We start from the raw sequence: 27,463 nt of genomic DNA on the forward strand, positions 1-27,463 counted from the left end.
TTAACCCTCTGTGCTACTTTGAGTCAAAACTGTGATCTCTCTCCAGCAGAAACATTAATCACCTGCGTTATCTTGACATTTTTATTGTTGCCTGAAACCTGCTGGACACACAAGGACGCAGCAGATGCTTTTAAAACCCAAAGTTATTTCTGCACACAGAGCCGCTCACAGGTTAGAGCAGGTGCGGCTGCACCGGTCGCACTGTTCTAAAGCCGCCCTGAATCTGGGTTACATACAGGGTTCAAGTGTCAACTGTCTTGTGTCTGAGGTCATTAATAATAGCCTGTTGTTGGGCGGGGCAGGAATGGTGTCTAGGGTAATGTTTAAAAACAATCACTTCTCAGCGCAGCGCTATAATGTGCATATTAATGTCAAAGATCCACGTGTGAAAGAAATACACATTTTTGAATTTTACAGAGACTTTATCATATGTTACATGATGTCTGGTGCATGATTCAAACAGCAAACATTTCCTGCCCTTGTTTTAAAAAGAGATATGTGGTAACAGGTGGGAGGGTCGTTGTGAAGAAGATTCTTTGGAATGTTGGTGTTTGAAGATTCTTTGGAATTTTGGGGTTTAAACTGTGGATGACAGTTGAGGGGGGCTCTGCACATCGGGTGGGCTGACATCTATACATTAATAAATGTACATGAAAGAAACCTTTTCCAGTCACTGCCCCCCTCCCCCCCTCTCCCCAGGGATTTATCCCCAAAGGGAGAGTTTTATTATTTAAAAGCGTCTCTGCTTGTGCTTCTGGTCACATTATCACTGCAGGGGTGGTGCGATGGAAGGATGAGGGGCTGAAGCTCCCTGCAGCTCTCACACCAGCCTCAGCTCCGCTCCGTCCCCGAGACAGAAGATCGGGAAGAGCCTCTGTGTGAAGGGGGCCTGCGGGAAGGAGTAGAGAAGCTCCATGGAGTCAGCATTGTACAGGGACAGCCGCCCCCCCTCGTAGTCCAGATACACCCCCAGCTTCAGGGGCTTCTCACGAGGGGACAGAGGGGTCTCAGGGGAGGTGAGAGCCTTGTACTGACCCTTCGACTCCAGCACAGCCCAGACTCCCCCCTCAGGTGACCATGTGAAGTCTCCCTTCCTGTCCACAGACTCTGCTGCGACCCCCACGCACCACCCTACCCCCTCCTGCAGCGGCTGCACCTCCCAGTAATGTCTGCCGGAGGTGAACCCCTCGCTCCCCAACACACAGGGCCAGTGGGTGAATCTCTTGGGGGTGTCCGGCAGGGGCTGTGCTGTGCTCGTCCCTCTCACTCGTCTCCGCCCCTCAGACAGGAGGAGCCGAGGTTGAGCCGTGTCAGGATCCAGAGTCACCATCACTGCAGAGAAGAGATTCACAATTAGAGATTTAAAGACACAAAGAAAGGCTGTAATTACTGCTTCTGTTTTACATAAGATTAATTTACACCACATCTGCAAGGAGCACACGGCGCTAGAGAGCGCGGCACAGGACTGATCACTACACTAAAGCGCACAGCACTAGACTGCTCATTACACTAAAGCGCACAGCACTAGACTGATCACTACACTAAAGCGCGCAGCACTAGACCGCTGACTACACTACAGCGCGCAGCACTAGACTGCTCACTACACTAAAGCGCGCCGCACTAGACTACTCACTACACTAAAGCGCGCCATACTAAACTGCTCACTACACTAATGCGTGCGGAGCTAGAGAGCATACAGCACTAGACTGCTCACTACACTAAAACACACAGCACTAGACTGCTCACTACACTGAAAAGCATAGCACTAGACTGCTCACTGCACTAAAACACACAGCACTAGACTGCGCACTACACTGAAAAGCATAGCACTAGACTGCTCACTGCACTAAAACACACAGCACTAGACTGCTCACTACACTAAAGCGTACAGCACTACACTAAAGCGAGCAGCATTAGACTGCTCACTACACTAAAATGCACAGCACTAGACTGCTCACTACACTAGAACGCACAGCACTAGACTGCTCACTACACTAGAACCCACAGCACTAGACTGCTCACTACACTAAAGCGCACAGCACTAGACTGGTCAGTACACTAAAGCTCATACCAGTAGACGGCTCACTACACTAAAGCACAAGACACACGACTGCTCACTACACTAAAACACACAGCACTAGGCCGCTCACTACACTAAAACACAGAGCACGACACTAAAGTGCGCGGAACTAGACTGATCACTACACTAAAGCATGAGGCACTAGACTGCTCACTACACTAGAACGCATAGCACTAGACTGCTCACTACACTAAAACGCATGGCACTAGACTGCTCACTACACTAAAGCACACAGCACTAAACTGCTCACTACACTAAAGCGAACGGCAATGTACTGCACACTACACTAAAACGCATGGCACTAGACTGCTCACTACACTAAAGCGCACAGCACTAGACTGCTCACTACACTAAAGCGCGCAGCACTAGACTGCGCAGTACACTAAAGCTCACAGCAGTAGACTGCTCACTACACTAAAGCACAAGACACACGACTGCTCACTACACTAAAACACACAGCACTAGGCCGCTCACTACACTAAAACACACAGCACGACACTAAAGTGTGCGGAACTAGACTGATCACTACACTAAAGCATGAGGCACTAGACTGCCCACTACACAAAAACGCATAGCACTAGACTGCTCACTACACTAAAACGCATGGCACTAGACTGCTCACTACACTAAAGCACACAGCACTAAACTGCTCACTACACTAAAGCGAACGGCAATGTACTGCGCACTACACTAAAATGCATGGCACTAGACTGCTCACTACACTAAAACGTACAGCACTAGACTGCTCACTACACTAAAGCACGCATTCATCTAGAGCACACACTACACCAAACAGCACACTGCACTACATAGGGCATTCTACTACACACTATACTGCACCACACTAGACACAGACACTCCGTACACTATACTACACCGAACCCTGCATCAGATAGGGCACTGTACTAGTCGGTACACTAGACTAGATGGCACAGAGTGACAAAGCTACTGAAAGGTATACAGTACTAGTCCGTACACTGCATTAGATAGTACAGAGCAAAAGACCTACCAGAAGGTGTACTGTACTAGTCAGTACATTGTATTTAATGTAACAAACAGAGCCACTCCATGGCATACTGTACTAGTCAGTACAATGCATCAGATGGTACAGAGCCACAGATCTACTCAAAGGTGTACTGTAATAATCAGTACTAGATGGCACAGAGTCGAAGAGCTACTCCAAGGTATACAGTACTAGTCAGTACACTGCATAAGATGGCACAGAGTGACAGAGCTACTGAAGTCTAATGTACATGTCAGTACAAGATGGTACAGAGTGACAGAGGTACTAGAAGGTATACATTACACATGCACTGCGTTAAATGCCACAGAGTAACAGAGCTATACCATGGTATACAGTACTACTCAGTACACTGCATTGGATGGTGAAGAGTAGAAGAGCTACAAGAAGGTATAAGTGCAGTCAGTAGATTGCATTAAATGGTGAGAGTGAGAGAGCCAATAGGTGTACAGTACTAGTCCGTACATGGCATTAGATGGTACAGAGTGACAGAACAAGGCCACGGACCTTCCTGGTCAGTATCACTGCTCTCCCTCGTGCAGCTCCACCATTGAGGGACTGCCCTTGAGCCCGAGCTCCGTGCAAAGCAGGTGTTCGAGGCCGACATTCACCCACAGACTCCACCTACACCACATCCCTGGTGGTCTAGTGGAAGAGCACTCTGCTCTTCTGCTATTCCGCTCTGTTCTCTGTGCCTGTTTCCCTCTTTGTGCTCTATCTGTTTTGCCCTTTATCTTTTGCTCTTTCTGTTTTTGCTTTTCTCTCTCTTTGCTTCGGTTTAGTTCCTTTTCCTGTGCTCCCTGCTGCTGCTGCCTGAAGGACCCTCCTCCCCAGCGTGTCGCTACCAGCTGACCACCCTCCCCCCACTTAATAGCAGCCGCTGCCACCGCGCACAGCGAGGGTCCCACTGGCACACCAAAGGCAAGTCCATCTTCTCCCGTTTGCGACCAGCGTCAAGGCCCCTGGTCCCCGACCCTCCGCCGGTATGACCCCAGCACCTCCATGCTCTAAACCTCGGACGCAGCAACAATGGCAAGCTCTCGACGCCAAGTAACACCCAGGGCCTGATCTCTTGCCGACAGTGCCACCGCACTTTCACACAGCTCCGGGCCCCAGCATCAGCCCCCTGCCCACCGGATGCCGGCGCACACAAACCACTGAACTGCATCCTCCTCAATGTGCTCTCACTGCACAGACATGACATTGAAATTTGGGACCTCGTCAACACTCACACGCCCGATGTCATCTTCAATACAGAGACCTGTATCAACGCCAGCTCCACACCCGACATCGCAACCGCGATCCCCGACGGATACAAGATCCTGAGAAAAGACCGCCACCCGCCCAGGAGGAGGCATCACCATCACCCACAAAAACTCCCTCCGCATAACAACCAGCGACCCGGACGACGCCTCGCCCACCATGGAACATCTCCATTTCCAGATCCAGACCAAACCCAAAATGACGCTCCGTGGAACCCTCGTCTACAGACCGCCTGGCCCCTGCACTCCGTTCATCAACATCATCGCTGACCGCATTGCACCCCACGCCCCTGCCTCCATGGACTACATGCTACTCGGAGATCTAAACTTCCACCTGGACAACCACGACGACCCCAACACCACCGCCCTCCTACAGAATCTCACCAACATAGGACTGAAGCAACTTGTCTCGGTCTCCACTTACACAGCAGGACACACTCGACCCTGTCTTTGCAGGAGGAAACAGCGTCTCCTTCAGCCGCACCACGGAACTACTCTGGACTGACCACCACTGCATACATTTCTCCTTTAGAAAACCCACTACAAACATGCACGCGTGCCACATCCCACACATATGCAGGAACAAAGTCACCTAAGAACACCTCATATCTGCTCTCACTAGCACTTTACTCCTAACCACGCCAGACGTCAACACTGTGGAAAGCAACATCCACCGATGGATCACCAACTGCGTCAACACACTCACCCCCCCTCCGGAAGGCTTCAGGATGACGCAACAAGAAAGCAAGCTGGTTTACCACGGCACTCCAAGAATCCAAGCGCTCCTGCCAATGACTTGAAATGACTTGGAGAAACAGCAAAACTCCGGAAACATGCACAGCCTACAAAGCAGCCACCACAGCACACCACCAACTCATCAAAGCCACAAAGAAAAGTTTCCTCCAAGACAGAATCCTCACCAACCTCCACAACTCCAAACAACTCTTCTCCATCATACAAGAATTTGCCAAACCAGGCAGCGAAACCACAGAAGTCCCATCCTTCCAAGATCTCTGCAACAGACTCAGCTCCTTCTCTCACCTCAAGATCAAGACACTCTACGATAACTTCGACGAACAAGACCTCTGCACCACCTCAACTCCCACCCTCAGCAACGCCACCGAACAGACCACACTCACCTGGACCCTGCTCACGTCAGAAGACACCTTAAAGATCATGAAGAGTACCCACATAGGGGCACCCTTAGACTCATGTCCGCCCCACAGCTTCCACATGGCCACCACAGCCATCGCACCAGAGCTACGCCAACGGTCAACTGCTCCCTCGAGGCTGCCACATTCCCCGATGAATAGAAGCGCGCTGCTGAAGTCAACCCCCTCCTCAAGAAACCCTCCACAGATCTGACAGACCTCAAGAATGTCAGGCCCATCTTGCTGTTTTCATTTGCAGCGAAAGTCATTGAACAGGCAGTCAACACCCAGCTAGCATGCTTCATTGAACCCAACAATGCCCGAGACACTTCCCAATCGGGTTTCCTCAGCAACCACAGCACAGAGACCACCCTCCTCACCGCCACTGATGACATCCGTAGCCTCCCACCTTCTTCTTCAACATCTACATGGTCCCCCCTCACTACCATTGTCAGAAACCACAGGCTCAACACGGGCTCCTAGGCCGATGAAACCCAGCTCATCCTCTACCTCACCAAAGAACCCAACATCACCAGGCAACACTTCCAAGATGGGATGAAAGCCGTCGCAACCTGGAAGAAGAACAGCTGCCTGAAACTCAACTGAGAGAAATCAGAAGTTCTCATCCTCTGCTCCACCCCCTGAAATTGGGACAACACCTGGTGGCCCCCTGCCATTGGAAACCCACCCACCCCACAGACCATGCACGTAACCTCAACATTATACTGGATTCATCGCTCACAATGATTCGCCAGATCTACGCCGTCTCCTCAGCCTGTTTCAACACCCTCTGCATAACATTCAAACGGATCCCCTCCGAATCCAGAAAAATGGTCGCACAAGCCCTCATTACCAGCAGACTAGACTATGGCAACGCATGCTCGAGACCATCCAGAACACCGCGGCCAGGCTAATCCTTGACATCCCCAGGCACAACCACATCACCCAACACCATCATGATCGACACTGGTTCCCTTTCAAGCTGCTTATGCACGTGTACAGGACCTTCTACAGCATCGGGCCACAATATCTCAACAACCATTTCTCGTTCCACGTCCCCAAGACAAGTCTCAGTTGAGCCAATCTCGCCCTGGCCGCCATCTCTCGCTTCTACAGGACCAGAGCAGGAGGATGATCCTTCTCCTACCTCGCAGCCAAGACCTGGAACAAATTCCCCCTTCACCTCCGCCGGACACAACACCAATTCAGGAAGGACCTCAAGACCTGGCTCTTCGAAAGACCCTAAGGGAGCTGCTCATACCCACCCCCAGCCCATTGAGACCCTAAGGGTGAGTATTTATTTATTTCATTTATTCTAAAGTTTTATATAGCGCTAGCTAGACACGTGGGTATCAGAGCGCTTTACAAACACAAAGGAAAAGAAAAATTGCACTACATCACAAGACATGAGGATGTATAAATATATAAGCAAAGACATAACACTTAAGTATACAGTGAAGGAGTGAAAAACGCAGGTGGTTGGAACAGCCAGATAACCCCCCATCATTGAAAGACAGCGTGAGAGGGGAGTCCATTAGTCTATTGATGCCTAGGTTGGTTGGCTTGGTCAGAAAAGTATTGGTTGAGGAGCAGGAGTTTCAGGTCCTTTTTGAACTAGGGAAGGAGGGGTTGCATCTGAGGTCCGTAGGGAGTGTGTTCCATACACTGGTAACATTACCAGAGAAGGATCGGCATTGGGTCGCTTTCCTTTTCAATTTCGGGGGATGAGAAGCAGTGAGTTGGTGCATCTCAGAGATTTTCCTGCTTTTACCAGTTTGCTGTTCAGGTAATTGAGGGATTGGGCGTGGAGGGCCTTGTGTGTAATGCAGGCCAGTTTGTAAATACATCTACCTTCCATGGGAAGCCAGTGAGTGCGTTGAGGGTTTGGTGAGATGTGTTCAAATCTTTTTCCGCCAGTTATGTGTCAGGCCGCCATGTTAAGGACTGACCTTAGTGGGGCTAGGTGAGCTTTTGGAGTACTTGTTAGAATGGTGTTCCTGTAGTCCAGTTTAGAAAGGACTAGGGATTGTACAATTGTCTTGAGGTCATCTTGAGGACTGAAAGGTTTCATTTTCTTGAGGTGTTTTAGGGAGTAGAGCTTTTGCAGAGTTCTTTAGGTGGTCCTTCATTGACAAGTTCTTGTCCAGGGTAATGCCTAGTGACTTTACTGAGTCGGATAGGACGAGGGAGCAGTTTAGAGCATCCAGTTCCTTGAGCCAGACTTGAGTTGGTTGGAAGTTACTTTTCGGAGAGAACAGTATTAATTCACTTTTATCCGGGTTCAGTTTTTAGTGGTTTGCGTTAAACCAGGTTGGGATCTTGGTAAGCGTGACGTTGAGGTGTCGGACGTCACTGGGCGAATTGATTTTGTAGTATATTTGTGTGTCATCAGCATGTAGGTGGTAATATAATTGCAAGGGGTTCCATGAAGAGAGATGGTTATAGGATCGATCCTTGCGGGACTCCAAGTTTGACTTGTGTTGGTACCAAGAGACAGGAGTTGATTTTAATCTGTTGCGAACGGTGCTGAAGGAAGGAAGTGAACCATTCTAGTACTCAGAGTCTCAAGTAAAGCTCAATGGTTTACTGTGTCAAATGCCACTGATAAGTCAATAAGGATGAGGAGGCAGACAGAACCATCGTCTAAGGCTCTGTGGATATCATCTGCAACATTGAGCATTGCTGTTTCGGTGCTACAATTTCCTGAAACCTGACTGAAAGGTGTCGAGGAGGTTGAAGTTGTCAATATGTTTGTTAAGTTGCTGGAGAAAGCACTTCTCCAAAGTTTTAGCTAGGAAAGGGAGGTTGGAGATAGGTCTGAGGTTGTTGAGCTTGTTGGGGTCGGCCCCTGGTTTCTTGAGTTAAGGTGTGATTAGTCCTAGTTGAAGGGAGTCTGAGACACAACCTGATGTGAGAGAGGGGTTGATGATTTTTGTCCAGACAGGGGCAATGATGTGGTTGAGTTTTTTACTATTGTGGATGGGAGAGGGTCCATAGTGTGAGAAGAAGGGTTTAAGATTGCAATATATTGAAGACTTCAGTTTCCGACATGGTTTCGAAGCTCGACCAATTAGCGTCATTTTTCAGTTGGAGGCGGGTCTGATTGTCCGAGGTAGGATTTCGATCTGTGTGGTCCGGGATGGTTAACGGGGGGCAGGTTGCAAGGGAGGGAGGATTTGCGGTTACGGTGAAGGATTGCTCAATTTTTGTGATTTTATCAGTGAAGAAGCAGGCGATTTCTACGCATCGATCTTTGTTGGCGTTTATTTCTAGTGGGGGGGTGCGGTTTGTTTGACTTTTGACAACGTTGAAGAGGCACTACGTCTATTCTTTGCCTGGTCTAGTTTTGTGCGGAAGAAAGAGGCCTTTTCTCTAAAAATTTGTTTTTTTAATAGGCCGGCCAGGTTGAACGAAGTTGTGCTAGGTGGAGTTAAAGGGTTAAGTCTCCAAGTCCGTTCTGATTGTCGGAGTTGTCTTCTTTTGTTATTAAGATGCATATTGAACCAAGATTTAGATTTGGTAGATTAAACCTGGCACCTTGGCGTGAGTCTCCCTTCCACTTTTTGCTGATGTGCCTCAGATGTTTTGCTGGTATTCGATGCTCATGGCACTACGCCACAGCCAATCCGTGCCGCAGCGCAAGTGCACCCAACGTAAAGTGTATACGTAATTGATTTCCAAGATTGGCTTATTTGGTTTACTGTCAGTCCCCAGTAACGTGCACGAGGAGTACCGGGGCTTGTAGATACAAATGCTGCTAGTGGGCCTGTAGCGCTGGTTGCGCCACCCACAGAAGCGGCCTCGTAAGATGTGTCTCCGGTCCGCCATTGCAGACCCCGCGTACGGTCTCGGACTGTCACGCTGACTGCGCAAGTGCCCACACTAGCCAGTCCCTGAATCTTCCCTAACCTTCATATCAGTCACCCATATGGTAGGCCTATGGGCAGGGTGCATTGTAAGCGTAAGGTAGGACAAGCCTAGAGTGTGGCATGTCCTAGTAGTGAATTGCCGCCCTTTTCGTTCTTCACTATTGAAGGGCAACCTGTTCTCTTAGGCCAAGATGAGCTGGCGGAATTATTACACGCTATAATCCCGGCATGCTCAGGCAACACGGTAGCACGTCTAGTTTAGTATGCCTGAACTCAGAATAATAAAATACTTCCTTTAGTAAAGTTTATTTTAATATCCTGGGTTTGCAAATGCTACTTTTAGAAAGTTAGCCTTTGCTCGCCTAACTGTTTCAGCCCGCCTCTGCCAGGATGTGTATCTGCTGTCTGGGTTTGTGTGAGTGACAGGGCTGGGAGATTCCCGGGGACATTCGGGGTTACCAGGTGGTGAATAGGGTGCTTACTCCAGGATGGGTGGGCGGAGTAGTCCTTGACTGAATAGGGTTGTGATCCACCACCACAATGCTGGCTCCACTTCCTGCGGAGCGTCTGATGTCTCTGCCCTGCGCCCTGAAAGAAGGCGGCAGCTTCCTGTCAACAGAGTGCTCCAAAACCGGGTTGAACTAGGCTCAGGCCCCCTGGCCTGCAAAGACAAAAGAAATGCAGTATAAATATAGGAGCTCCGCTCCTTACAAATCAGATCCAGTTTTGACCACGAAGAACCTCTGCCTGACTAGAAGGACCAAGAGAAGCTGAAGGACGGAAACCAGTCTGTATCCTGTAAGTGGAGCCTTGCTGAGAACGGAGAGGAAAGGACCAGAGAGGACTTTGTAGACTTGTGCCTGAAACGATCTCCAAGGGCTTGATTGCGAGCTTGCCCCCTGAACGGAACCCCAGGACCATTGGGTTCTATTCTGCTTGTGCCCGTCTGCTTTTGGGCCTTAGTTCTTATTCCCTCGCCAGAGTTGTGACTCGGGTACCTTCGCCCCTCCCAAGGTCGTGACAGCTCGTAGCCTGGTCACCCCGCCGCAGAGAGCCCCGCTCATCCCTGAGTCGCTCTTCGCTTCAGTGCCCGGCCACCCGCTCTCCTGTCACCTCGCCTGCTAACGGAGCGTGTTGTGCGCCTCTCATCTTCTCCAGCCGGAATCTGCACGGAGCGCATTCCATAGCCTCGGACGGTCCGTACGTCGTAACGTACCCGACTGTCTCGCTTTGCCCTCCTGCATACCAAGGCTCGTGCCGCACCTCAAGAAAGGCCTCCCCGTACAGTGGTACTGGAAACCTGGTGCTGCACCCGTCTGCCTGAGAACGCGATGCCCCTCACAGATCCACGAGTACGACCTGGCGTGCTAAGAAGTAGTACGCCCCGCAGTCCTGAACTGCGCCTCGCCCTGTGAGTGGCATCGACCCCGGATCGCCACAACCCTCCACAGTCCTGCTCACCCGCCTCGCACCTCGAGGGGGCCCGAGCCAGAGAGATCCTCTGGAGAACCGTTGGCCTCGTCCCGGGTAAAGCCCTCACCACTAGCCGCGCCTGAAACGCCTCGGACTTCCACAGCAAGGTACACTTGAACACCGTCTCTAGTTCACATCGGATCCAGGGTCCGCAACGTTCTGTTTTCCCTGTCATTGTACCTTGCTGACCAACGAACATTTAAAGACTATTTGCCTATTTAAATCTGGTGGCCTCAAATCGCTAAACGTTATATGGTCTTGTGTTAATCCTGCATTTGAATATACCTTTTATATAAAGTATACGTATTTTTGATACAACCTTACGACTGGTGTCCCTTTGTGGTGGGTCAGTGGGTTTACTGTGCGTGGTCATAAATGCTTAACTAACTATCGCCCTGAGGATTAGTCTTGTCTGCTCGCACCACGCACCTAGAGGGTGAGCAGGGGTTATTCGAAGGAGTAGTTCCCTTGCCCTGACTGGAAGAGAGGGTCCCTGTTTGTCACAAGTGCATACCTGTGCCAACCAGAGACCTCCGGTTCCAATAGTAGATCTCAAATGTTTGAGTTTGAGTGGAGTTACATGGTCTAACACCTCTGTCATTGTGGAATTAAAGTGGGCTGTGAGTTCATTGGTCGTCATAGTGGAAGGCTGAGGTTGTAGATGGTCGTGAACCCTGGATTCTAGTTCAGTTATGGGGACTCCTTTGATGTTCCTGGTCCAGTGCTTAGGTTTGTCAGGTCGTGTTGGTTGGTTTCTGACATGCGTGTCAATATTAAACAGTATGAGGAGGGGTCGGACCAGTCAATGGGAGAAATCGATCTCAAGGAGACCAGCTAATTTTTGGTAATGATAGTATCCAGAGTTGCTCCTTTGATTTGCGTTGGTTCATTGCAGAGTTGTTTGAGGTTGGTAATTTCAAGCAGGTTGGAGAGGTTCTGGGTTGTGGTGTCTTCTGGGTTGTTCCAGTGGATATTGAAGTCCCCCGGGAACACGTCTTCCGTGTCAGTGAGGGAGAAACGAGTTATTAGGTCGGTTAGTTCTCCCGTTAAGAGGGTACAATCTCCCGGAGGGTGATAGATGGTGTGAAATGTAATGGGTGTGGAGCCTTTGGCTGTAAATTCAACACTAGATGCTCAAGAGTCAGGTATTCTGTGGTTTTAATCTGGTAAACTGTATTCCTTCTTTATGGATGATGGTGTGCAAGGCCGCCACCAGTTTTGATCGGTCTGTCGTGTCTAATGCTGTTGTAGCCTGGGGGAGGGGGGGGGGAGAAGGTCTAGGATGGAAGTAGAGTGGTCACTGAGCCAGGATTCTGTGAGGAATGCAATGTCTAAATCTTCTGCGAGTATGGCTTCAGCAACGTCTGTGGCATGTTGTACTGCTGATCTACAATTGAGGAGCATGCACAATAGAGGCCGGAGCGCCTCAGAGGTGGTGTGTGCTGTGTGAATGGAAGTGTATTGAGCAGGGAGTCTGATCGATAGGACAGGTCTAGGTATTCTATTAGTGCTCACTAAAACTGGGATTGTCAATGCGGCCGAGTTCTGGCTAATTTCGAGTTAAGAGTCATTGATAACATCAGCTTCGCATTCTGAAATGGGTCAGAGTGTTCGGCTGGGACGATGAGCCTGATTCCTCAAAGGATTGGTGGGCCATGGGGTGCCAAGTGAGGCCATGGAGGAGGCAGTCTGGGGGGAAGGTGTGTAGTTACCCGCAGTGTGTGAGCAAGGAGGATTAACTCGGTTGGGGAGGCTGAAGGATATCTGCCGCTAGGGAGTCTATTTTCTGCTCCCTTTAGGTCAGTACCTGGGAGAGTGCGCTGAGAGGGCATGACATCTTTGTCAGGGGCAGTGTATGATCAGGGTCTGTGGAGGAAGAGGGTACTGGGTTGTGGGATTGGGTGGCATTCTTGGGGTTAGGAGTGGAGATAGTTGGGACACAAGGGGTCAGTTCGTTGATGCTTCCCGTCAGGAGGTTAGGAGGAGGTGTTGTGGGTCTTGCGTCCGAGGGAGGGGAGTGAGCAGTGGTATGGTGTAAGTCTGGGGGATTGGCGGTGTGATTAGCAGTGGGGGCGGTTAGGGCATGTGGCGGAGGGTCGGGGAGGGGGAGTGAGCAGTGGCTAGCGGGAGGTCAGTGTCTGAGGTATTAACGGTGATGTTGGGTATGGCGATGGTTAGGGCAGGCGGAGTAGGGACAGCAGTGAAGTTGGGGATAGTACGCGAGGGTAGAGTCGATTCACCAGTGGTCGAGGGGGGGTGCCTGTAGTAGGTTCAGTCATGGAACAAAAGTCGTTAGAGTCCGATCTGGCTAGCTCCAATCAGTGGGGACAGTCGTGGAGTTGGGGATGGTTTGCGAGGGTAGGGTCGGGTCTCCCGAGGACGAGACAGGGGTACCCGAAAAAGGTTCGGTCATGGAATTCCATGACGAACCTCCTTCAGGTAGTCGTTAAAGTCATTAAAGTCCCATCTGGCTAAGTCCGGTTCAACCTTGTGGTGTTTAATAACAGAGCGTGTGCTGTACCTGGTGGTAGCCGTTGAGGCCATTGTAGAGGTTGTTTGGCGGCAGAGTGTGATGATGGGAATAGTGCGATTGTAATTAGTGATGGTGGATGTCCATAAGTTGTAGCGTGGGTTGTCCGGGGCGGGAGATTGGATGGTTTCTGGTTTTTTTTGTCAGGGTGCGGGGGGATATTGGGTTTCATGGTATTGGTGGGTTAGAGAGGAGTAATGTTGGGAAGTACCGATAAAAAATGGTGAGGTGGGGGTCGGTGGTCTGTACGAGAATGTTTCCTGTTCTGAAGACAGAGATTGTGAGTTCCCCTTTAAAGGTAGGGATGTCTGTTGTGGAGAGATTGGTGACTTGAAAGTGAAGAAGGAAGGTGTTTTTCCACTAAGTTGGGTGATTTGTGTAAAAGATTAAGTTAGTTTTCGTGTTGCCATTAGTGGCGGTGTTGTAGTTGTCTACTATAAGTGTTTCTGGATACTGTTTTCAGGTACTGTGCTTTAGGTTCTTTTGAGCATTAGTAGTTGAATTTTCTGGGTACTTCATGGACCATGAGTTGGGACCGCAGCGCACAAGTTTAGAGTTCCAGGTGGGGTTTGGCGGGGGCAAACTTTATGGCTGAGAGATCAGGCTCTGTATGAATCTGTGGGAGGAGAGGTAGGTTGAGTATTTGCATCTTGTTGCTGTGGATGATTGGACTATGAAATGAAGGGAAGTGTCAGATTATTGATCAGATCAAGATGGTTGTTATCTTCGTTGAACATAGGTTGTCCCTTTTTAGGTCTCGCAGAGGCGTGGGCGGAGCAGCGAAGCTGCTGCCACAGCCTGTGAGAGATATTGTAAGAAAAGGGATTCTGTAAGCCCCGCCCCTCCTTTTCATTGGGTAGCGTCAGCGTTTAGGGTAAACGCTGGCTTACCAATGTAAAGGAGTGTTTTCAGTTGTCGCCCTGTCCGCTTTTTGTACAGCCCCTACAGACACGATCACCTGCTTTACAGTATGGACGCTGTGGGCAGCTGGCGAGGACAGGATGTAGGCAGGTTTGGAGTGGCCAGGTTAGGGGCGATCCTATCATTTTATTTGTTTATTCATTTATTTAATACGATTTTCTATAGCGCGTACATTCCCAAAGGTGTCAGAGCGCTTTACAAAAGAACCAGTTGCGATACATAAGGACTTGCGAATTAAATGAGTTACATAAAAGATACAAACAGGAAAAAAAATTGCAAATGTACAAGTTGTAACGTCACACAGGGAAGAGATACAAATGGATAAACTCTAAGAATCACATAGGAATGGTAGTGAGTACTAAGGTCTACTACATATACTAGCGGTTAGAGTTATCTCTATATGCACATATATACAAATAGTAGATTTGCTCAGGATTCCATCTTACCAGCGAGTGAAAAGAGAAATAAAACAAAAAAAAATGCAATAAAATTAAAATAAAAAGGGATAGAGTGCAGTATGTGGGGGAGAAAGAGTTGGAGGCTGAGATTGGTGAGAGGAGAGAGAGGGACCTGAGGGAGAGAAAGAAATAAGGCAGTCCAGCGTAAGTGAAATGTCTGAAGGTCAGCAGGATGGAATCCAAGGGACCAAAGGAAAGGACAAGATTCCACAAAATGTGGACCCGGGTCGTGGGCATCGATGGGAACCATCTCAACATGGCAAGATGCACCCAGGACAAGAGCGACAACAGGAGAGGATCCCAAAATGTCGGGGAGTACACGAGTTCCAGTCCAAAAGTTATGAGGCCAAGTCCAAAGAAAACCAGGGAGCCGACCCAACGGAGGCAGAACAAGAGGGGAAAAGGAGCCAGACAGTCAAAAGGAGGAGCATCTTCAGTATTTGCACCTCCTTTCACCACTGCTGCACACACATGATCCCTGGTCTAAATGCTCCCACGCTCCTGTATTAGGCACCACAGTCCACCCATGTCATTAGCTGGAGGGGTGTTAAAACAAATCCCCAGGTCTCCTCCCAGCTTTCATGCTATCTTGGCTCTCCCAGGGGGGCGGTAGCGGCTTCATCATGGTAGGGGGTGAGCGGTGTAATTAAAATCCTCTCCCAGACGTTTAACCTGTCCCGCCCGTCCTCTGTGGCCACAGGCCCCCATCTACACACTGTGGTCGGGCCACACTGGCGGATGGAGGCTGCAGATCCGGCGATCACGGGCTGAAACAGCTGCGGGCGCCCGCCGGGGAAGATGAAAGGGCAGCAGGGTGCCCGCTCCTGATGTCGGGGCCCCTGCATTGTTACTGCATAACGGGGGTCCATTTCACCACGGCCCCGCCACTTCTACCTCCATTTCACCTCAGGCGCCATCTTGAGGTGTTATCGCCAGGGGTGGATATTGCCGATATCACAGCAGAGCAGCCGCTGGAAGTATTATCGGCGCCCCCCGTGGCAGACGCTGCAGATTGTCCCTTACAGATAATTTAGTGGGGCTTGGAGGGCCGCGTTAGGATGTTGTGCGCGGGGTTTTCACGGAGCTGAAGCTCCGGGCAGCCATGTTGGAATTGGCTCCTCCTGAGCTTCGTCTGAGCATCACACGCCGAAGGACTGACTGCACTCGAAAGGAATTTAAGAAAGATTAGAAACCTGCCTACCTGGGTCATCTTCGGGTTGTCTGGTATCCTCATTGCAAGTACTGAGGAGGACGCCCTGTTCATTGCTCTCTGTGGGGGATCCAACGGTTTGTCTGTCCGCCCCTGGTAGACAGGGATAATGTGTGTAGTCTTGGTGCTAGCATCCTGTTGGTGCAGGGGGTGGGTCGCAGCGTTGGCACGTTCAGTGCCTGGTTGTGGGCACCAGTTGCCTACAGTCCACATGTCTGGGCGGTGTGCAGGCACGGATCTCCTTGCGCTGCATCTGTGCGCTGGCGGCTGCTGGCTGTTACAGTTCGCTCGTTCTCGGGGGCGGTTGGGGAGGGGGGGCTGTCACACTTCACCGAATCTTGGTTGGGGAGGTTGTCACAGTTCTCTGGTTCTGGGTGGGGGCAGTAGTTGTCTGGGAGGGGTGGGGGGACCTGTCATCAGGTGGGGGCAGTAGTTGCCAGGCTGTGCGGTGTTACAATTGAACAATTACAGTACAAATACAAATACAGTGGAACAATTGGCAGAGGTACTTTCTGGGGCGTGTGTGTGTGTGTGGGGGGTCTCCTTACCTGGTATCGCGTGGGCTTAGTAGTTGCCGGGGGGGGAGGGAGGGTGCTACTTTTCAGGGGCGCTATTAGCAGTACTTGCTTGTGGGGGAGGGGGCAGTAGTCCTGTGTGTAGGAATGCGGAGGGCTTGTTCCTGTCAGTGCTTCTGGGTGCCCCCGTGAGTTCTCTGGGAGGGGCGGGTTGTTATCGGTCACTGGTTCTGAAGGGGGGGGTGTAGTTGCCAGGGCTGGAGGAGGGTGTTGCCTTTCATCGCTTCTCATTGGCAGCTGTACTTGCTGGGAAGGGGGTCTCTTCCTGGCTTCGGGTGGGGGCAGTCATTGTCCTGGTGGGGGGTGCTGCATTGACGGGGACGGGTCGGGGCAGTGCCCCCTGGCTCTGGACGGGGGCACCGGTTGGCTTTGCTTTACATGTCGGACACATGTCGCTGCCTGTGGGTGGGGGTGCTCACTTTCCCTGGATGAGTTGGGCAGCCAACCCTTCCAAGATGGGATGAAAGCCGTCGCAACCTGGATGAAGAACAGCTGCTTGAAACTCAACTCAGAGTAATCAGAAGTTCTCATCCTCTTCTCTGCTCCACCCCATGAAATTGGCTGACACCTGGTGGCCCCCTGCCATTGGAAACCCACCCACCCCACAGACCATGCACGTAACCTCGGCATCATACTGGATTCATCGCTCACAATGATTCGCCATAACAACGCCGCCTCCTCAGCCTGTGCCAACACCCTCCGCATACTCTGCAAAACATTCAAACGGATCCCCTCAGAACCCAGAAAAACGGTCGCACATGCTCTCATCACCTGCAGACTAGACTATGGCAACGCAAGCTCCAGACCATCCAGAACGCCGCAGCCAGGCTAATCCTTGACATCCCAAGGCACAACCACATCACCCAACCCCTCCATGATCGACACTGGTTCCCCGTCACAATAAGGATAACTTTCAAGCTGCTCACGCACATGTACAAGGCCCTCTACAACATCGGACCACAATACCTCAACAACCGTTTCTCCTTCCACGCCCCCAAGAGAAACCTCCGTTGAGCCAATCTCGCCCCTGCCGCCATCCCACGCTTCTACAGGACCAGACCAGGTGGAAGATCCTTCTCCTACCTCGCAGCCAAGACCTGAAACGAACTCCCCCTTCACCTCCGCCGGAGCCCGACACAACACCAATTCAGGAAGGACCTCAAGACCTGGCTCTTCGAATGACCCTAACGGAGCTGCTCATACCCAGCCCCTTGACACCCTAACGGGTGAGTAGTGTGTTTTACAAATCCCTGAATGATTAGACAGCACAGAGTGACAAAGCTACTCCAAGGTATACATTACTGCTCAGTACACTGCATTATATGGTACAAAGAGAGAAGGCTACTCCAGTGTATACTGTACCAGCCAGTGCACAGCATTAGATAGTACAGAGTGACATAGCTACTCCAAGGCATATTGTACTAGTCAGTACACTGTATTAGATGGTACACAATAACAGAGCTACTCCAAGGTAAACTGCAGAGGTAAGTATATTGCAATAGATCTACAGAGTAACAGAGTCACTACAAGGCATACTATACAAATTATTACTCTATATTAGATGGTAGAGAGCAAGAAAGATACTAGATAGTGTACAGTACTAGTCAGGACATTGTATTTGATGGCACAGATTGAGAGAAGTACTTCAAGGTATACAGTACTACTCTGTACACTGCTTAAGATGGGACAGAGTAACAGAGCTACTCCAAGGTAAATGCAAGAGCCAGTACACTTCATTAGATGACACATAGTGACACAGCTACTCCAAGGTATACAGTTCTACTCAGTACAGTGTGACAAAGCTACTTCAACATATACAGTGCTAGTCATTACACTGCATTAGATGGTACAGCGAGACAAGCCTACTAGAAGTCATATAGTACTAGTTACTACACTGCATTAGATGGCACAGAGTTACAGAGCTACTCCAAGGTATACAGTACAAGTCAGTACACTGCATTGGATGGCACAGAGTTACAGAGTTACTCCAAGGTATACAGTACAAGTCAGTACACTGCATTGGATGGTACAGAGTAAGAGAGCTACAAGAAGGTATACTGTACTAGTCAGTACTCTGCATTAGATGGCAAAGAGTGACAGAGATACAAGAAGTGTACTGTACTACTCAGTACACTGCGTTATATGGCACAGAGTAAAAGAGCTACTCCAAAGGTATGGCGCACAGTAGGGGAGCTACTAGAAGGTATGCAATGCTAGTCAATGCACTGTATTAGACGGTAATGAGTGACAGAGCTATCTGGAGTGTTACTAGCGATTCGATCCCTAGGGACACGGAAGTGACATGAGTGATGCGAGAATGCACCAAAATTCTTGGAGTGGATCGGAGAGGCTCAGCTCCTGTGAGGCACTGCGAGGCTCCAGCCCTTACTGCGGCCTTGGAGAATTGCTAGAGCTCAGAGCTTGTACCAGCCTGCGCTGGCATCCCCACGGCTCCCCTCCGAAGAGGAAGTTGCCTGTGGGGCCCTAATGGTCCCTTGGCAGTGAGTTTTCAGCAGCGGGGCTCCGCCAGCAAGACTCCGTTGTGGGCCATAGTGGCGGTAGCGTGGCCCTGCGTGGGACATTTGCCACGCTCAGGCACACTCCATTCTGCATCTGCCCCTTTGCAGCTGGGATATTCAGGCTAAGTCAAGGAGTTCGGCTTGTGAACCAGCGAGGACACGGGCAAAGAGAAGTTAGTGACACTGGAAGCAAATAGAGCTGGGTATTATACTCAAGAACCCAGGAGGCAGGCGGTTGTAGGCAGTGGTGTAACGCAGGCCCCCGCAGCCCCCACGGTGCAGGAGGACCCCGGGCTCCAGGGGGCTCCCTCAGCATAGTACTCAGGCCTGAGAGCTCCAGATTATATTCAGAACGGTGCCCCACCATATACCTTGCATGGGGGCCCCCTCAACTTTCATTACACCACTGGTTGCAGGTAAGGCTTGTGCTCGGGTAATTTCCGAAAGGCACGGAAGAGGCTTGCACAAGACCGTTGCAGGTTGCTCCTTCAGAGGTCCGCACCTGTAGCTGACCGTCCAACACGCCAGTGGCCCAGAAAAAAAAATCTCCCACTAATAGCCTTGCTGTGGCAAAGACTTGTGTGTGACTTTGCGCGTTCAAGTAACCATTGTGTGAGTACGTGGGGTAACCAGTGGAGTGGTGTGGCTCACTGGTTAGAGGCATCAGACCCGGAAGCAGAGAACGGCCCGGGACCAGGGTTCAATTCCCGACGCGGCAGGGTCGTGGACCAGGGTCAGCGGACTCGATAATTCTCGCCTCGGTGCCTACTCTAACCAGGGATCACACTCGGCAACTCTGGGTATTAGCTTGCCTCATCTCTACAACGGTCCCCCACATTCGCCGGGGATGCCTGGTTTCACCTTGGAGATACCCAGTAGGGACCATCTCACAGGGATAGCCAGGACGGGTTCCCCAGCGGTCTACAGCGCCACGACGCCTCAGGGCAGCAGTGCGCTTTACAAGACACATACATGTACATTTACATTTACACTGCAATCTTTAAACCCCTGACAGCGCATGAAGTGGAAAACCCGTGAAGGTACTCACCACATGACAGCTATTATATTTACTCCATCAATTTAGATACTCAGAATAGCGTGGTTGATAGTCCCACTAAGGGATGAGGAAAAACAGGAGGGGCGCCAATAACTGCTCGGCATCTGTCGTTTGGTGTTCCCAACAGGGCCAGAGTGACCACCCCCACTGACTCCACTACAGTGAGTTGAGAGGCTATTAATGGGAGAGCGGCATTGATTACTGCAACCAACCCCTCCAACTTTTCCCGTATAGGCCTTAAGAAATTTTCAACTATGGATTTCAGTTTAGGTAAAAGTAGGTCAGTGATATGTTTTAGATCAGACTCAGTTGGTGTTGCGAGACTTTTGGGCAGAGGGTTACGAATGGGTCTTTTACAGCCTATTTTCTTCCTCTTAGTAGGGATGCTGGGCAAAGGATCCTCCACCAATCTTATAGCCGTCTCTAGCGTAGGATCTATTATGATTATATTTGCCCCGGGAGCTGACATTGGTCCGGGATTGGCTGCTTCTGCTCCACAGCTGTCAATAGTGGTTGTATAGTGGTTGATTTACCTATCTCCAGCGATAGCTTTCCTTCAGTAAGAGCTATCTCCTTGGAGAGAACACTGGCCGCCCTTGTTAAAAAAGTGTCAATAGTCGTTGCATTGTTGCCCCCACTCCTCCAACAGTTTTTTTTTCTTTTTCCCATGATTGGATAATTAGCAATTATATGTTCTTACTAACTGGGAAGGAGTATAAAAATTACTACATAAACAGTACCTTAGTTTTAGCGGCCAGGAACGTGGAACCTAGGGACCTGGCTCAGCCCGGTTTCCTCCGATCTCTGACAGGCGCAGACGGGACCGCCCTTGGCCCTGGCACACCCGCACGCCACGGGATCCTCAAGCAGATCATAAGCGCCTCCTGGTGCGGCCACAGGTCGTTGGCGGCGCTTCTGGCTGCAAAGCAGGCTGTGATTGGCAGTCCCCTGTGTGGTGGTAGAGGTGACTGAACTGGCTCGATGAGGGGTTCCTGCGGCGTGGGAGCCCTGAGCAGATTATAAGCGCCTCCTGGCATGGTCACGGGACGTAGGCCGCAGTTGCAGCTGCCAAGCAGGCTGGGATTGGTAGTTCCCTGGGTGGTGGCAGCTCAGACTGTACTGGCACGATGGTCAGACCCACTTGAAGACAGCGTAAAAGGCTTAGCAAAGCACATAACAAAAAGTCCAATTTGGGAGTGGATCACATGCTGGTCAGTCTGGTAAAGTCTACCCTATTTAAAAATAATAACCACTAACACAACAGAATCAGTTAACACGCTTGGAGAGGAGCCGGGCCATATCGAGGCAGCAGATACTCACACAGTGATCAAAGCGGACCACAGTTGAGTAAATAGTGACATCACAAGTAATATAAGTGAATCCTTACTACAATTTGATCCAAGCTTGCTACTGGAAGCTCCCGCGCTACTGGAAAATAAGAGTCTTAAAGCAGCAAAGGTACAGAAGAAGCAAGAACTAGGAGGAAACAATAGGCGTACAAGTGGTGAAGCTGCTTCTTAAAAAGAAACCAGGCTTCGACGGCTCTCCTTCAGGTAAAAAAAGGATGAGAAATCTTGGGGCGAATGTTCTGCAAGGGGGGGTGCATCTCAGAGGTACTAGAAGGTGATCTGTACTAGTCAGTACACTAGATTAGATGGTACAGAGTGACAAAGCTACTTCAAAGGTATACAGTAGTAATCAGTGCACCACAATGGATGGTGCAGGGAAGGTGAGCAACTAGAAGGTATACAGTACTAGTCAGGACACTGAGTTATATAGTACAGAGTAAAATAATTATTAGAAGGTATGCAGTACTGGTCAGTACACTGCCTTAGATGGTACAGAGTAAGAGAGTTATTAGGAGGTATACAGTACTGGTCAGTACACTGCGTTACATGGTACAGAGTGACAGGGCTACTGGAAGGTATACAGTATGAGTCAGTACACTGTGTTAGTTGTTACAGAGTAAGAGTTATAAGAAGGTATACAGTACTAGTCAGTACACTGTGTTAGTTGGTACAGAGTGACATGGTTACTGGAAGGTATACAGTACTAGTCAGTACTCTGTTAGATGGTACAGAGTAAGAGTTATTAGAAGGTATACAGTACTAGTCAGTACACTGCGTTAGATGGTACAGAGTAAGGGAGTTATTAGAAGGTATACAGTACTAGTCAGTACACTGCGTTGGATAGTACAGAGTAAAATAATTATTAGAAGGTATACAGTACTGGTCAGTACACTGCCTTAGATGGTACAGAGTAAGAGAGTTATTAGGAGGTATACAGTGCTGGTCAGTACACTGCGTTACATGGTACAGAGTGACAGGGCTACTGGAAGGTATACAGTACGAGTCAGTACACTGTGTTAGATGTTACAGAGTAAGAGTTATAAGAAGGTATACAGTACTAGTCAGTACACTGTGTTAGTTGGTACAGAGTGACAGGGCTACTGGAAGGTATACAGTACTAGTCAGTACACTGTTAGATGGTACATAGTAAGAGTTATTAGAAGGTATACAGTACTAGTCAGTACACTGCTTTAGATGGTACAGAGTGATAGAGCTACTAGAACGTGTACTGTACTAGTCAGTACACTGCATTAGATGGCACAGTAAGACAGCTACTCCAAGGTATGCTGTACTAATCAGTACTCTATATCTGAGGCAGAGCTACTAGAAGGTATGCAGCAGCAGTCAGTATACTGCATTGGATGGAAAAGAGTAAGAAAGCTACTAGAAGGTACTTTTACTAGTCAGTACACTGCATTAGCTTGTACAGAAAACAAAGTCAATCCAAGGCCTACTGTATTAGTTATTACTCTATATTAGATGATACCGAGCAAGAGATCTACTAGAAGGTATACAGTACTAGTTAGTACACTACATTAGATGACACAGAGTGACAGAGATACTCCAAGGTATACAGTACTAGTCAATGAACTGCATTGGATGGTGCAGAGTAGGAAAGCTATTAGAAGGTATACTAGTCAGTACACTGTATTAGGTGGTGAAGAGTAACATATCTTCTCCAAGGTATAGAGTACTAGTCACATACTACACTGCATTGTAGGTGAAAGCATTAATAGCGTAGGTATATGTGCTAGGTCAGTGTGGATGCATGCGCTAGGTCAGTGTAGGCGCATACGTTAGGTTAGTGTAGGTCCATCCACTAGGTCAGTGTTGGTGCATGCCCTAGGTAAGTGTAGGTGCATGCGCTGGGTCAGTGTAGGTGCATACACTTGGTCATTGTAGATGCATGTGCTGGGTCAGTGTAGGTGCATGCGCTGGGTCAGTGTAGGGGCATGTGCTAGGTCAGTGTAGGTGCATGTGCTGGGTCAGTGTAGGTGCATGCCCTAGGTCAGTGTAGGTGCATGTGCTAGGTCAGTGTAGGTACATGTGCTGGGTCAGTGTGGGTGCATGCGCTGGGTCAGTGCAGGTACATGTGCTGGGTCAGTGTAGGTGCATGCGCTGGGTCAGTGTAGGTGCATGTGCTGGGTCAGTGTAGGTGCATGCGCTGGGTCAGTGCAGGTACATGTGCTGGGTCAGTGTAGGTGCATGCGCTGGGTCAGTGTAGGTACATGTGCTGGGTCAGTGTAGGTGCATGCGCTGTGTCAGTGTAGGTGCATGCGCTGGGTCAGTGTAGGTACATGTGCTGGGTCAGTGTAGATGCATGTGCTAGGTAAGTGTTGATGCATGCGTTAGGTCAGTGTAGGTGCATGTGCTAAGCCAGTGTAGGTGCATGCGCTAGGCCAGTGTAGGTGCATGCGCTAGGCCAGTGTAGGTGCATGCGCTAGGCCAGTGTAGGTGCATACACTTGGTCATTGTAGATGCATGTGCTGGGTCAGTGTAGGTGCATTCCCTAGCTCAGTGTAGGTGCATGTGCTGGGTCATTGTAGATGCATGTGCTAGGTCAGTGTAGGTGCATGCCCTAGCTCAGTGTAGGTGCATGCACTGGGTCAGTGTAGATGCATGTGCTAGGTCAGTGTAGATGCATGTGCTAGGTCAGTGTAGGTGCATGCGATGGGTCAGTGTAGGTGCATGCGCTGGGTCAGTGTAGGTGCATGCGCTGAGCCAGTGTAGGTGCATGTGCTGGGTCAGTGTAGGTGCATGTGCTAGGTCAGTGTAGGTGCATGCGCTGAGCCAGTGTAGGTGCATGCGCTGGGTCAGTGTAGGTGCATGTGCTAGGTCAGTGTAGGTGCATGCGCTGAGCCAGTGTAGGTGCATGTGCTGGGTCAGTGTAGGTGCATGTGCTAGGTCAGTGTAGGTGCATGCGCTGAGCCAGTGTAGGTGCATGTGCTGGGTCAGTGTAGGTGCATACACTAGGTCAGTGTAGGTGCACGCGCTGGGTCAGTGTAGGTGCACGCGCTGGGTCAGTGTAAGTGCATGCACTAGCTCGGTGTAGGTGCATGAGCTAGGTATGTGTATGTGCATGCGCTGGGTCATTGCAGAAGCATGTGTTAGGTCACTGTTGGAGCTCGAACTCTGGAACACAGAATGTGTTATGCAGTAAAGTCAGAATTCTGAGGTGCAATTCCACGTCATCCCATATTATATTATGATCCCACCCCATAGCACATCACACCATCCCATCATAACGTTCCACACCATACCTCCATAACACATCATCCAATCACATCTAATCCCTTCCTACCCCATACCATACCACCATAACATTCCACACCACACCAATCCATGCCATCCCATTGAAAGCAAATGACCATTTAATACCACCCCACACCATCCCATCCCATCATACCATATTATACCATGATGCCAACCCATAGCACACCACACCACCCCATCCAATCATAACGTTTCAAACCATACAATACCATCACATACACACTGTCCCATACAATACGAACATAACATTCCATACCATACCACACAAAACCATACCATACCACACTTTTCATGAACAGTAACATACAGAGCTACTCATCACAATGATATTTACCTTTATAACTCTTCACCGCCATCTCTGGGCTCTGAATCTTCACATTAATACACCTGTAATAACAGAGACATCATCTTTGTATTAAAGAGCAATGACAGCTACAGGAACAAAGGATGAACATCACATAAGACCCGTATTTGAAATAAGATTCAGTATTAAGAGCAGCGTCTGCGGACTAGAGCTCAGTGTGAGTTACTGTTCATACACAACAGTCAAAGCTCGAACGATATCCAAAAGTACCTTTGACATCTTATGACAGGATCTGGGTGTTCTAAGGCAGATAGCTCAATGAGACCAGCGTGCTTCATGTGATGCTATGGAGTGCCTCGGCGTGGTACTTCTAGGAGCGGCGGTTAGCTCAGTGAGAGGTGGGCAGAGACAGGTTGCATCTGCTTCTGGTGGAGTCTTGTGTATATACTTAATAAATACCTTTTTAACTGAGGTCCACGTGCATTCCTACCAGTACCCACAACACAACATTACCACACCCAACCCCTACCAGTGTAAACCGTGTCAACATCCTCTACAACCAAGATGTTGGGTTGCCTTAGTAAGATATATTAGGAAAATTTTAACCCAGACCCCTTAGAAATGAAAGATTAGTTGCAAAACAAAGATTTCCCACATCTTACGAAACAGCAGATTTAAAGCCTTAGGGGAAGGATCACAGAGGGAGAGATAAGAGAACAGGTTAGGAGGCTCAGTAAAGGGAAAGCTGCGGGCCCAGACGGGATCCCATCTGAAAACTATAAAAATTGATAAACTCTTTGGTCCCTTTCTGGGTGTCTTGTTTTAATGAGATCTCTCTGGAGAGCTGTTAAATTCCACCCTCCTGGTATGAGGCAACTGTAGTTATGATCATTAAGCCGGGTAAAGATGCTAGGGTGGCAGATTTCTAAACACCTATATTGTTGTAGAACTGTGATTACAAAATGATCATAGGAATCTTGGATAAGAGGTTGTCAGATGTCCTTCAAACGTTGATCTATTTCAATCAAAAGGGGTTTGTGCCTGACAGACAGCTGTACGAATTAACCCATTGAATTATCAATGCAAATGATATGGTCGAGGCCTTTAATCTCCTGTTAACAATCACAAGAACTGATGCTGCTAAAGCATTTGATAGCGGTATTTGGATCTATCTTTGGGAGGTATTGCAGAATTATGGTTTCAGCAGCAATGTTACTGGAGTTGTTCAAATTTTATATAAGGTGCCGGCAGGCAAGATTTTGGTTTATGGCAAACTTACTGTTTTGTCTCAAATATGCAGGGTAACTAGGCAGGGGTGTCCTTTGTCGCTAATTCTGGTTCTATCTATATATTGAGCCCTTTTTCCAGGAAATCGGCAAGATAAGACCATTCTTCCCTTTGAAGCTGCAGGGTTACCAACCAGAATAGCACTGTATGCTGATGACATAGTTCTGTATGCATTGAACCCAGAGGTCTCTTTTCCACAGCTCCAGATGCATGCCGGAGATTTTGGGAGTCTGTCAGGGTATCTAATCAACAAGGGGAAGACAGAGATTATGACTTGGGCCAAAGAGAAAGGAGGGCTTCAAACCAGAAACCAGATTAGGTATCTAAGGATCATGGTAATCCAGAGTTTGGAGGAAATACTGGCTGTAAACCTAACTAAGGTATCCCATTGTTAATATGGAAAAAAAATCAATGCTGATATGAGAAACAACACATTCATTTGTGCCAACAAAATTGTGTCCTAATTAATGAATTTGCCAGTTGTGAACTCCACATCAACCCGACACGCAAATACGTAGTCAAGCAAGGACTGAGAGCTAGGGCTGAGTTTATTGATTGACAGGTCACAGGTGGGGTGGCACGTAACTGGCAGACAAATGCATGGACAGGAAACCTTGGATCAATCCCACAGAAAGGCGAAGGGACACTTCAATGGTCAAGGGAGAGTGGCACGCATGACCGGAGGGGGTACATGCACTCCAAAAACACCATAAAGTCAGATGCCACATGAGTTAGGACCATAGAGTAAATTAGAACACAGCACACGCAGTGATCAGGCACTCCCCATGCCGGACATCTGGACACGTTACCCACTGGCTGCATTGTGCCCATGCAAGGTCGAGGCTCACCTGGATTATCCATTAATAATAATGAATGACTCTAGAGGCAGCAATTTATATTCCTCATCATCAAAGGATCGCCAGAAAAAAAATTCTGCCAATAATGAACTTTATATAAGACTGTTACAAATCGATTGAAATTTGACAATGTGCTTGTAACTGTTCTCCCGGCGCTATGTTTAATCAAACTAACTGAACCTGTTTTGCCAAACGCCTCTTGCCTCTTGTTTTTCAAATATCTTTCATGTTCAAGCAACACCATGATATGGATGCCATTCTTACTAG

At 49.2% G+C, this 27,463-nt stretch overlaps 1 protein-coding gene across 1 annotated transcript in view; it reads right to left on the reverse strand.

Annotated features, from left to right (window-relative positions):
• Nucleotides 1–726: 726 nt before the first annotated feature.
• The window catches only part of LOC144754163 (E3 ubiquitin-protein ligase TRIM39-like), a 67,259-nt gene continuing 40,522 nt past the window's right edge, over nt 727–27,463 (reverse strand). Inside the window, exons 5-6 of the mRNA XM_078641745.1 lie at nt 25,083–25,135; nt 727–1,332 (exon numbers count right to left, since the gene is read on the reverse strand). Coding sequence (XP_078497871.1) covers nt 821–1,332; nt 25,083–25,135 — 565 coding nt within the window. The 3' untranslated portion in view covers nt 727–820. The remainder of the gene's footprint in view (nt 1,333–25,082; nt 25,136–27,463) is intronic.

The sequence above is a fragment of the Lissotriton helveticus genome, chromosome 5_1 (genome assembly GCF_964261635.1).
Source record: "Lissotriton helveticus chromosome 5_1, aLisHel1.1, whole genome shotgun sequence".
Taxonomy (NCBI): domain Eukaryota; kingdom Metazoa; phylum Chordata; class Amphibia; order Caudata; family Salamandridae; genus Lissotriton; species Lissotriton helveticus.